The following is a 12,553-nucleotide window of genomic DNA, read 5'->3' on the forward strand; positions in this document are numbered from 1 at the left end:
ATAGTCATAAGCAGGGCAAATACTTTCAGATAACATTCAATTCAAAAGGTTAAGCCAATGTCAATAGGCCAATGTCTTTGTCTAGGATGCAGCACTTCAGGTAAGTAAATGGAAAAGTCTTTGCACAAGTTCTTAGGAGTCTTTGAGAACAAGAAGAATCAAATGTAGGGCCACAAGCTGATTACACTTGAGTTGCAGAAGTTATAAGCACTTCCACAGTAAGAGGTAAGTTCTCTTGGACTAGTTTTTACAGTACCTTAGTAAAGAAAAAAAAATGCAGCTGAAGACTTCTTTTCCCGTACAGCTCTGCAGATCTCACTGTTCCTGGGCCTCAGTTGTGGGGACAAGAGGGAGGACGTCGGGGGGGGGGGGGGGGGGGGGGGGGAATTCCTGCACTGTATTGGCACCGTCAAAGCTGGCAACCGGCAAACTTTACTTTCAGTGGCTGTTTCGTGTTTCAGCTCCTTGTGTTACAGCAAATAGCAATGAGCGCGGTTCCTGGCTGTCAAGGTGGACTTTCATCACATCTGAGGTCCCGCACTCGACTGAGGGGGGTCAGGCTTGGTCAGTCCTGCTCCGTTGGAGTCCGGAGGATCTTCCAAAAGCTTTAGACCAGCTTACAAGCAACACACACAATCTGGTGTCCCTCTTCCTGGCTCTACGGTTTCCTGCAGCAACTCTGAGGAAATTCAACCAGCTCAGCGATGGGTGTCCAGGTGGCTTACTTGGGAGTTGATTGGTCCTACCAACTCAAAGGGAGAAGTTCTTTGCCGGGCTTCTCTGTCGATGCGAACTTGGCGATTCGGACCTGCAGCAGGGCTTCACCGGGCAAACTAACGGTCCAAGAGTTGCAGCAGCCGTCCTCTTCAAGCTCTTCTCTGGTTCCTTCGTCCAGTGGTCGGCTCTGCCTTTCAAGCCAAGAGACTTGTTTTTTATTCAGTTCTCTCCCATTCATTCCAGCCTAGCTGCCACTCACCCAGCAGGTTGGCTGTCCTTGCCGGACAGTCAGCCAGCCAATCACCACAGAGTGCATTTGGGTCTCTTAGGAGACTAAGCACAGGGAGTTTCGGGCACCTCCCTTACTTCCTGCCTACCTCAGACACTATGGAGCCAGAGGCGTGTTGCATTCCTGAAGCCTGCCAAAGGCGAATGAACAAAGAGACCAAACCTGGTTTGGCGCGCACAGAAAACCTTTCCAAAAAGAAATGGTGAAAAAAGACCGGGACCTGTTTTAACAAAGGGGGCTCAGGCGCCATCTTGAAAAACATGGCTCCCGCGATTTAACGTTACCGGAGTAAATCATGGTAGTTCATTGTAAAACCGCTGCCACCAGCCATTCTGAGAGGAAAGGGTAACATTTGACTGTTACATTAGTAGCTAGATATAGGGGATACTAAGTAACCCCTCCAGCACTCTGTTGTAAGGTTGGGTGTGCTGGGTCTAGAAATTAACAGGACTAAGTGAAGTCAGTTTCACTCCACTGTTCTGGGAAACAGTAGTTGATCCCAGAGAAGGTATTTAAACCTTGGGAAATCTGAAAGACTTCCGTGTGGCACTGCACTGAAGGTGCTTTGTGACACAATTGTAAAAGATGCCTATGGAGTTTGTTAGACTCAATAACCAAAAAGACAGGTAAAATTCACATAAATATGAGTGGGGGGAAAAAGGCTAACACTCTTTCCAGGTAAGAAAAATCAAGTCCTCAAAATCCAGCAAAGTTGCTGGGGGTCTCTAAGGTAGAGGGAATTAGCACATTTTTGAGAATTCTCCCTAACAGGGGTGTGGGCATTGCTATAACTTACCCACCCTGACTCTTTTCCTAGATGAATAAGTGGGTTGACTAGGGGTCGCTGCAGGTAGGTTTCCCCACCGTTGGTTCCAGTAAGAGGTACCCAGGGTCTTCTGGTGCAGGGATTCCTCTGGTTGGTTCCAGGAGCAGAGTGCAACGATTTGTGAAGAAGAAATGCAGAAGGCACTGATGCAGACCTCTGCAGAACACTTCACTAGACGGGGTAAGGCGAGTCCCAGCGGTGGCTACTGCACACAGGTGTCAGAATGAGTCTTTCCAGTCGCGTTTGAAGACCTTCTAGAGCAGGATCCCTTGATGCTTGGATGCTGAAGTTCGGCAGGAAGGCAACCTATCTCACTAGCTGGTGATCACTGAAAAGTCTGGTGACGAATGCGGAATGGCAACGATTCTACCGATTCTGATGAGTTCACTTGGTTGTCCAGGGACACTTGCGACGGCTGGATCCTCTCCCACACAGGATATTTGGCTACAAAACTGATCTGAAGAAATGGCTGCAGGTATCCTCTTCTTTTCCTAAATCCTGGCTGGAAGCCAATCCAAGGCCACCAATGGTAAGGGTTTGCACCATTCAAACAGCCAACAGTGGTCCAATCACGGACCACTGTGTGTTTCACTCCTGTCCCCACCGACTTTCTGGCTCCACGGATGTGGAGTTGCACCAGACAGTCCCGCCCACTTCTGAGTGTCATAAAGACATCACTAGCTTACGAAAGCAGCAGCTTTCCCTGGCAAGTGCATGATCTTTATATGGAATTTCCTGATCTGAGAAGGGAGGAAGAAGGCCAAAGAAATCTCGTGGCACAGCCATTTTAGGGCACTAGTCATATTTAGTAGCCACATGTAGTAAAGGCAAATGTGCACACTAGAAATAATGCAAACAATTGTAAACATATAAATGTCTTTAGGCACAGAAAATCCAAGTGTAAAAGACTAGGGTGATACAAATGTATCCCCACTGCACTGGAAGAATTGAGCAGTGTTATAAAGTTACCACAATGATAGAAAGGTAAAAAGACAAAAGGGGAAACTTGGTTTCCCAGTACTGATTGTCTGAAGGACTGGCCAGTTTCCACATGACAAAATTAGCAAAAGGCCAGGAGATTGAAATTACTGAAGGCTTCACTTCCCTTTAAAAAGTCAGGACAGGCTCAAAACAATAAAGTTTGGGGTCCATAGTATATGGAGCGGAAGTTACTTAGAGAGCTTTCCAAACAGGACTTGATGATCCCATTTGGATTCAGAGCTCTGGGTCTGCTGGATTATTGCCTTTGGACTTCATACTCGGTTATTCTTTGTTACGCTTATTGGGAGGAGCGGGGTAGAGTGGGCCTTTTGGAAGGGAGGGGATGGTGTGTTTTTGTCAGTTAGAATATGGAAATGTAGAAGGAGCAGTATTGTGCTTTTATTGAAGTATGAATTTAAGTCAATAACCATAACTACAAAAAAGCACAGCTGTAAAATCTCAGATGAGAACTGCATTGTAATATAGGCACATCGGCAATTTAGCACAGTATTACAGGGAAGGAAATGTGAAGTAACAGTGGACTTTATTATAAATTGAGTGTCCAATAAGTTTCATTCCAGAGGCACCGTTTTAGGCTATGTAGTTTAAACAGAAATGTATCTCAGAAGTTTAGATCCAGGCACTCCAACCATACAAGGTAGTCGATCCGGGGACCTGAGGGGCCCTTAATAGTGTATTGACATCAAGGCCCAGGTTACTTGAATATCCGCCACTTTATACTTCAGAGAAAGGTAGAGTTGAGACATTTGAATTTAATTAAAAAGTCTGTGAACTAAAAAAAAGATAAATAATGTATGTTTCCAACATTTTAGTTTATGACCATTGCTTGATAAGTCTACAGGCTTTTCCTTCTTTTAACCTTTTGAGTGAAGCAGCCTCTCCCACCGGAACATAATAGCAGGAAAACAAAAGGGTTTTTCCTGATGGTGACAAGGACTAACAAATCGGGGGCAGGAGGGTCACAGTGTTTATTGCTCCCCCCCACCCCCTAACTGATTAGTCTATGTATAGACATCCTAAGGATACTAGAAGGGTTCATGCTTCCTTGTTTTGTGCTCCTGAACACGGTGGGACCCAAAGAGGACCTTTCTCCTGAATGTGAAACACACCAAGCTAGAGTGCACATACTGACCATCAGCAGCAGTCGACCACAAGCTTGGAAAAGTGATTATCATGTGAGAATGTGCATTTAAAGAATAGCATACTTGAACTCTAGAATGCATAGTTAAGAATGCATGAAAATTACAGAAGATGGATCTATTCAAAGTGATGAATTCATCCGTTGCTGGATAAGGCGTGTGGTGCAATCTCTTTTGGGTTTGTAAATTGAAGGCTTTTTACTGATCTCATGATTGATGAATTTAGGAGGTAGTGCCTGAATAAGAGGATGATACAAATGTATGACTCCATGCTGGTTAGTTTGGATGCAGTACAAGAGGTGGGACTTCATGTTTTGTGAACATTTACTCAAAAGTATCACGACTTAGCCAGCTGGCTGACTTGTTGCTCTAGACTGGACCTTTATTGCGGGAAGAACGTTATTTTAGTTTGATGGGGCTTTTAAACTTGCATCCTTTTCACTTTTCTGCAGGAGTTTTTCTGGGGCTCGGGCTAAGTGGCATTGTTCCTACCATGCACTTCACCATTGCAGAAGGGTTTGTGAAGGCCACGACAGTTGGACAAATGGGCTGGTTCTTCCTGATGGCTGTCATGTACATCACTGGCGCCGGCTTGTATGCTGCCCGTATTCCAGAACGCTTTTTTCCTGGCAAATTTGACATCTGGGTAGGTATTCTTAGTTTGCTTTCTGTATGTCTTGATTGTCTTTTTAAAACCTTTAAACCTCCCAGCAGTGTTTTAATTTTTTCTTTTTTTTACTATTGAAGCAGAGGGATATTCTGCTTCAATAGTATATTTCTTACATTTTATAAGTATTGAAGCACAATGAAAACTGTCTTGCATGTCTGTCCTGGAATTGTTCTATGACGAAGTAGTAAACCTACAGCCAAACCCTCAGAATAGGGGCAAGAAGAAACATTCTGATAAATCTGTGATTGGCTCTGATTTGGGACCTCATTTTGATGTAAAAATGTAAACCTAATATTGTACAGCCACAAAGTTTTCTCATCTAGTCCATTCTTGTCGCCAGTGTCTGCAGGCTGCTCTGGTGTTGTGTGCCCCCACTAGACTGAGCTCTGAGATAGTTCAAACCTCTCATTGGTTTGACCCGTTGTTTTTGTTGCTGCTTCTGGTACATGATTGGGTGGGGCGGTGGGCATTGGTTATCTTTTTTGCTAATGTTAATTACTTATTTATGCAAATATAATCTGAGTGGTGGAAAAACTCTTCAGCATACATTCTTCATAACCGGTCAAGTGGCACAGCGAGTAGAGCGCTCGCTTTGACATCCGTGCAGAGCCTGCTAACGCAGGTTCGAATCCCGGCAGGGCCAAACTCAGCCTTTCATCCTTCCGAGGTCGATAAATGAGCACCACACATATATAATAATAAGCAGCGCTCAGATACCTCCGGGTTCGTAGCGCTATATAAATGCCAAATTATTATTATTGTTCTCCTGCTACTTGCATAGATTGTGTGGCAAGGGACTGTTTGGCCACTTTCACATCTCTGAAAACTTTAGCAATCCTAGTGATTTGCAACACCTAGTGATTTAAAAGCGACACAAATTTCGGCAGTGTACCCTCCTTCCTTCATCAACAGACTATAACTATTCGATAGAGAGAAGGTTGTAACCTGGATACCTTGCGTTTGATAGTTACAAGAATTATATTCTTCACACAGTTTGTTGTACTTGGTTGTGAAAACCGTTAGTTTATTTGGTTTATTAGCTTGTGTACAATTGGGGTTCATATATCCCCATGCAGTCAGCCGACACGTGTTTTGACCCGTAGGTCCTTCTCAAGCCTATGATATGTGGTCCAGTGCCCCCTGTGGGGTTCTGTAGGTCGATAGGGTAATTCTGTGGATACAGTGGCTCTTGTTAGACCCTGGAGTCTCTCTCCCACCGGTGTCGGTGTCCAACTGTCTGTGCCAGTGATCCTGATCTACACGATTAATTCCAAGTGGCGGGAATTTTCATTTCAGCAGGTCTCTAAAAGTAAAGCGTATCAAATTGTGGCTGTTTTTAAACCTACATCTTGTAAAAGAGGAAATTGGTCCTGCCGATGCGATCAAGGAATCATTAACTTCCTCACACCCTGGATTACAAAAAATAACACCTCCTTAACATCTTCTATACTGCAAGGGTGCAGAAGTAAGGCTTGGACCCAAGCATGACAGTTTTGGTTATAAACTTTTATTTACCAGTAAAGGGGTAGGAGAAACGACCTCTGTCCCTGAAGCGAAGAGGGGTTTCCCTTGCCTCAAAGAGATCGATGGAAAATATCAGGATGTCAAATAGCCTCACTGTCTTTTCCATAAACCTTAATTCCTACCCTAACACTATTGAGTAAACCTAATGTGCAAGGTGATCTGCTCTTAACTAAAGAGGTGATAAAAGTTCTTTGCCAACGAAAAGTTCCCAGTGTCTCAGGTTGTCAATAAACAAAAGAAATGTTCCTTTTCCAGAGTGCAATGTTCCCAGGAACAGGGGAACATAGCTCCTTTCCCCTGGATTCCTTCTTGTTCTACTTCACAAGTTAGGATCTAGTCTACTACTTGGGTTGTTTTCTTGACTTTGCAGAATAACTCGACAGAAAATGTCTTTAGGCCATTGGGAGTATTTTTCAGACCCCAGCTGCTGCTAGGCTTTCACAGGCCAGCGGTTGGGAGCAGTGCGCCTCTACTTATATTTTTTTTACATTTTACCATTCCTTTACTTTTATTTTAAAACACAACCATTCCGGAAAGTTTTCTTTTTAAAATAAGTTTAAGAAGCAGTTGAAATTTGCACTTCATTGCACTGCACTGAGCATTCCCTTAAACAGCAGGTGTTTGTTGGTTTGGATTACACGTGGGAGGGGGTGTGGCGATAGGATTTGTGGGTAGTGGGGCAGGCCAGCAGGGAAACATAGTTCCACTACTTTTCATACGCTTCAACTACTGGTTAGAACACAATGGTCACTCAGCCAGAGGAATTGTCTCCACCTCCCTGTACTTTCCAAACTCTTACAATAGTGTACAACAAAAGTTCAGCGGTTTTCCGTGATCACCTTTCCTTTGTTCAGAGGGTTTGTCTGGCTCACTGTACCCCCCTTGTTAAATCTCACTGTCCTGCCAAGCATACCTGAGGGAATTCTGACCGTCTTTGTAAATCTCTTCTTTCAAATGGATTGTGTAATCTCAAGTATTCCTCATCTTCGATATTCTCAGATATCCTGCTTGCAGCTTGGAAATGTTTCACAATAGTCGACATTGTGGCCCAACCCCAAGCACCGCGACCTACCCGGATGTGGATCAGGTATGGGCATTTTAGAACCACAATCAGCTCATCTCTTGAATCCTGTTTTCGGGGTAGAAGACTTACTTTGACAATTTCATACTAGTTAACAAAGAATACATGCTGAGCTGAGTGAAACCTTTCGATCAAGCTAGGCGGAAAAATGGAACTGAGATGGAGGTTCAGGAAATCCATGATCCTAATTGCTTCGGATTGGGCCAGAAGGGCGTTGTTCCCGGACCCTCTGGGCATGTCCACCTGCCCTAGAATTCGTTTTCCACAAGGAGAGGACTCTCAGAGAGACAGCGAGCGTGTGGGAGAATGAATACTGGCACGCCCTGTCAACGTCTCTCCAAGTTTCGAAAACAACAACTGTAATACTCTGCAGCTTCCACTAGATGTCTGCCTATGCACATACAAGCATCAGAAATGCGTTTACGGTGAGTAATGCATCATATATATATTTCTGATGTTTGCTAATCTTAGAATCACATGCTGTGCATAGTCCGACATCCAGTGGTCACTGCGGAGTATTGCATCTTGTTTTTCGGACGTCGACATAAGTGTGTCTATAACACTATCCCTATAGTGACGTGTAGAGTACCCAAAATCCCTCACGCGTTGAGGTCCCTCGGATTGTTTTTTTTCCGCCCAGAATACTGGTCTCCTTAGGCGGAGCTCGTAAGAGACATTGCCATTGACTCGACCCTTGGTCGTTTTTGGTAATTATTAACTCACTTCACCTCCAGCCCTCTTTCGACAGCCATTCCACACCCCGCCGAGACCAGATCTTCGACAGGCGGTGGTTTTCGACAGACAGTGATCCTATCGGCGCTGCCAACCACGTGGCCCGGCCTCGCTGACCTACACAGTAGGCAGAGTGGGGTCGGGGTGGACATTTGTCTCATACTCTAATGCCTTTCCCTTTCTTCCCCCTTTCCTTCCGGGTCGTTATCACTGGTTACGTCCTCCGCTATGGAGAGGACTCCTTTTAAATTTTGCCCAAGTTGTAAAGGCAAATTTCCATGAAAGGACAAGCATAAGCGGTGTAACCGCTGCTTGCCCCTCGAGCACGACGAAGCTAGTTGCGCGGCCTGCAAGCTCCTTCGCCCGAAAACTCTGAAGGAGCGCAGAGTTAAAAGGTGGGCAGTCTACGGGATGTCGAAGGCAGATTCCTCGCCTGCTGCCGCTGAGTGATGACTCGACATCCAACGGAGGTTGTTGACCCCCAATGGAGCTCTCTCACTCTGTGGTGTATGTCCCCGGCCTCGACAGGCACGGCTCTGGCCCAGCTTTGGGGGATGTACACCCCGGCGACGCTGATGGACAATTACACGTCACAAAACGCATAACCCTCAGCCATTCTTCGAGTAAATCGAAGAAGGCCTCTGCGCCAACGGGGACGCCGGCCATCCCCACCGACCGTAGGGGTCAGCAGCCCTCCCCGCAGCTGCATTCGCACCTAGCGACCGGGCCCTCTAATACAAAGGGGGCTACCACTAAAATATCATCTTTTGAGATGCATCGCAAGAATGCGTCTGTCGACGGCAAGGTTACGGCTCCGCCGAAAACAACTCTTCGCAATCGGCTCCTGGATGGGAGGATGGTCGCTGAAAGCATCGCGAGGATCGTCTCCGAAGACACCCAGAAACGGCGGGTGAAGGATTCACCAAAGCCTACTGAGAAGGTCAAGGAGACGCCAAGACCTAGCGAAGGTGCGACGGGAAAGCCGGAACCCTCCCCTAGGTCGAAGGAGATACCCAAAGACACTACTCCACCGTCTGGCCCACGGGACGCCTTCTCAGAGGGCGATTGGGGGGGATTTCCTCCACTTTGTGGGAGAGATCTCGACGCCTGGAGGCGGAGGACCAAGCCTTTCCACCCCTAGACCGTTCTGGGTCTTCCCACTGGACCAGGAAGAGATTTGAGACCTGTATGAACAGGTTGGATAGGTTTGTGGACATTTCTGAGCACATCCCACCTAAAAGACCAAGGGATGTGATCCCTCAAGACCCTCTAGCCAAGGTTCCTAGACTGTTTGAACCCCAGGAAGAGGAATTGTGTACATATGACCTCACTGAGGAGGAGCCTCATATTGACACTCAGGACGATGATGAATTCATGGACACTGAGGACCTACAAGATCCTCTAGGGGGCTTTGAGGAAGAACCTGACATGTGACCCACAGCCATGGCAGTCCACTGGGGCGTCAACTGACCCTGATGCATTAGATCTGGCCTCTCCACAGACTACTCCTGTCAGAGAGCCTTCACCTGTGGATGATCAACCCACGTTTAATGCCATGCTACGCAAGGCGGCTGCACATTTTCAAATTGATACGGGGGAGACTACCCCAGAGGTTGATTTTGTTGAAAAAAATCAAAGAAAAGCCACCTGCTAGCCAGGCCATTCCTCTCCTCTCTTCGATCAAGAGGCGCCTCATTCCCTCTTTGTCTACACCAGCCTTAGTCAGGGGTGTTAACCCACGGATTGAGAAGCTCTTTAGCCCCTCACCCTCAGATCCTTTATACATATGGGGTAATTCCATCCCAGATTCCCTGGTGGTGACCACCACGAGGAAAAGGGTGGGGGGGGGGGTTCCTCTATCCACCAGTGAAGCACCCCCTGATAAGGAGGGGAAAAAGCTCTATGCTCTCGGTAAGAGGAAGAGGATTACAGCCTCGGCAGCATTCATCACCTGTATTGCCAAAAATACCACCCTGTTGGCTAGTTACGCTGATGCCCAATGGGGCATGCTGTGCGAAAGCCTACAGGAAGTCCCTGAACCTCTTTAAACTCGTTTTTTGGCCACTGTTACAGAAGGCACTCAAGTGAACCAGAGCATCATTAAGAATACTCTAGATGCTTCAGAAACGGCTGGCCGTTCCTTAGTCCAGGGCGTACTCCTTAAAAGGCATGCATGGCTTTAGGTACTCTGGGTTCAAGCCAGAGACACAGGCGTCCCTCATTAACAAACCCGTGGAGGACTCCAACTTGTTTGGAAAGGCGGTTGATGACGCACTGGTAACTGCAAAAAAAGGAGCATGAGACCTTAAAAACCCTGGACTAGATCACGAGACCCCCCAATAAGCGCGGATATGGCAATAGTCGCTTTTTTCGTGGCCAACGACAAGCTCAGCAACAATATACCTCAGCCAGCAACTGGTCCTCCCCACAAGGAACCAGTGCTTACACCACGGCATACGGTCAGAGAGGCCAATGTTGTGGCAAAGGAAGGGGTCGGAGCCCTACTCCTAGAGGCTCCCCGGCCACCGCCACTAAATGACCCGATAATTCGGGTCCCCTCCCATGCATCTCCGGTCGGGGGCCGGGTAACATCTTTTCTCCAGGCATGGGAGGGGATTACCACAGACCGTTGGGTACTGTCAACAATAGCCCACAGTAACTGTATAGAGTTCAGCCGGTCCACGACATTCAGACCTCCAAAGGCAAGACATCTCACACCAGAACACCTTCTCATCCTTTTTCAGGAAATCGAATCACTGCTGCTAAAAGGAGCCATAGAGGTTGTGCCTCTATCGCAGGTAAAGGAGGGTAATTATTCAGTGTACTTCCCTATACCCATAAAGGATCTAACCATGAGCCCTGTATTAGATCTACACCCAGCGAAAACATTTGTAAAACCTCAAAAATGTTGTATTGTGACTCTGCAGGAAGTAATCCCCCCTGCTCACACAGGAGGATTACATGGCAACACTAGACATGAAAGATGCATACTTTCATATTTCAATGTTGCCAGCGCACAGGAAATACCTCAGGTTCATGATAGAAGGCAAACGCTATCAGTTCAAAGTGCTACCCTTCGGCATAGCCTCAGCGCCAAGGGTATTCACAAAGGTAGTGGCAGCGGCACATCTGCGCAGGTTGTGCATTCCAGTTTATCCTTACCTCGACGGCTGGCTCATAACAGGGGATTCTGACGAAACATGCTTCTCAAATACCCAAAAGAATATAGACCTGTTCCACCTGGGCTTCTCCATCAACGAGAAGTAGTCCAGGCTAGACCCCAGCCAAGTCAAGCAATTCCTAGGGGCTCTAATTCAAACAAGGGACGGCCTCGTCTTCCCCTCCAACGAGAGGGTCCAAAACATGCTGTTTCAGATCCCTCAATATGTAGCCGGCCGAGAGGTGATGGTACGCAAAGCCATGCGATTGCTAGGAATGATGGCGTCCTGCATTTATTTAGTTCCTCACGCATGCCTGCGCATGCGTCCAATGCAAGAGTGGCTCAACAGCCAGTGGTGTCAGGCCAGCGGACAATGGGACGATCTAGTGGTTGTCTCGCAAGCCCTGGTTCTCTCGCTGCGGTGGTGGTTGAGGGAGAACCTCGTGATGGGGAAATCCTTCACCACCCCCGCAGTGGAAGCCACTCTAACCACAGATGCATCCCTCACAGAATGGGGGGCTCACCTGTCCCATCAGACTGCGCACAGAGTTTAGACTCAAAGTGTGGCGTCCAAACATACACAACTGCTGGAATTGTTGGCGGTCTTCAAAGCACTGAAGGCCTTCCAGACACATCTACAAGGAAAGGCAGTGCTAATCCTCACGGACAGCACCACGGCCATGTACTACCTGAACAAGCAGAGGGGGCGCTCACTCTCCAGGACTGTCCAAGCTGTCCCAGAACATCTGGAAGTGGGCTCTCAAACACATGTCCCTGTTATCACGACATGTACCAGGGGACCTCAACCTTCTGGCAGACACTCAGCAGAGACTTCCCTCTACCCACAGAGTACGAATGCCGATTACACGAAGACATAGTCTCCAATGTTTTTTTCGCAGAATGGGGCTTCCCAGAGTTCGACCTGTTCGCAATTCTGGAGAACACTCAATGCCAAGATTACGCCTCCAGGTACCCCCGGTACCGCTCCAAGGGAACGGCCTCTGGATAACATGGTCAGGGAAATGTGTCTACGCTTCCCCCATTCTCAACAAGATGGTGCACAAGATGCACCAGGAACCAGTTACCATGATTCTGGTGGCACCCATGTGGGCCAGCCAACCCTGGTTCGCTCATCTGATGGAGATGTCACTATCTCCTCCAGTGAAACTGCCCCGCCATACAACATGTTATAGGACAGGGCTGAACGCTGCATCCATGCTCGCAGACCCTGAATTTAGCAGCCTGGCTCCTGCGGTCATAGAATTTGGACATTTGCAGCTCCCTCAGAGATGCATGGACATTCTCAGGGAGGCTAGGAAACCGAACACTCGTTACTGCTACTCTAGTAAGTGGAAACGGTTCGTCATCTGGTGTAACTAAAGGAGCATCAACCCCGTTGACTGCTCTCCCGCA

General features: G+C 47.4%; 1 protein-coding gene across 1 annotated transcript in view; it reads left to right on the forward strand.

The window, feature by feature from the left end:
- The window catches only part of ADIPOR1 (adiponectin receptor 1), a 386,081-nt gene that overhangs the window by 339,799 nt on the left and 33,729 nt on the right, over window positions 1-12,553 (forward strand). Inside the window, exon 7 of the mRNA XM_069633688.1 lies at window positions 4,426-4,619. Within this exon, the coding sequence (XP_069489789.1) occupies window positions 4,426-4,619 (194 nt within the window). The remainder of the gene's footprint in view (window positions 1-4,425; window positions 4,620-12,553) is intronic.

The sequence above is a fragment of the Ambystoma mexicanum genome, chromosome 13 (genome assembly GCF_040938575.1).
Source record: "Ambystoma mexicanum isolate Mex_15411 chromosome 13, UKY_AmexF1_1, whole genome shotgun sequence".
Taxonomy (NCBI): Eukaryota; Metazoa; Chordata; class Amphibia; order Caudata; family Ambystomatidae; genus Ambystoma; species Ambystoma mexicanum.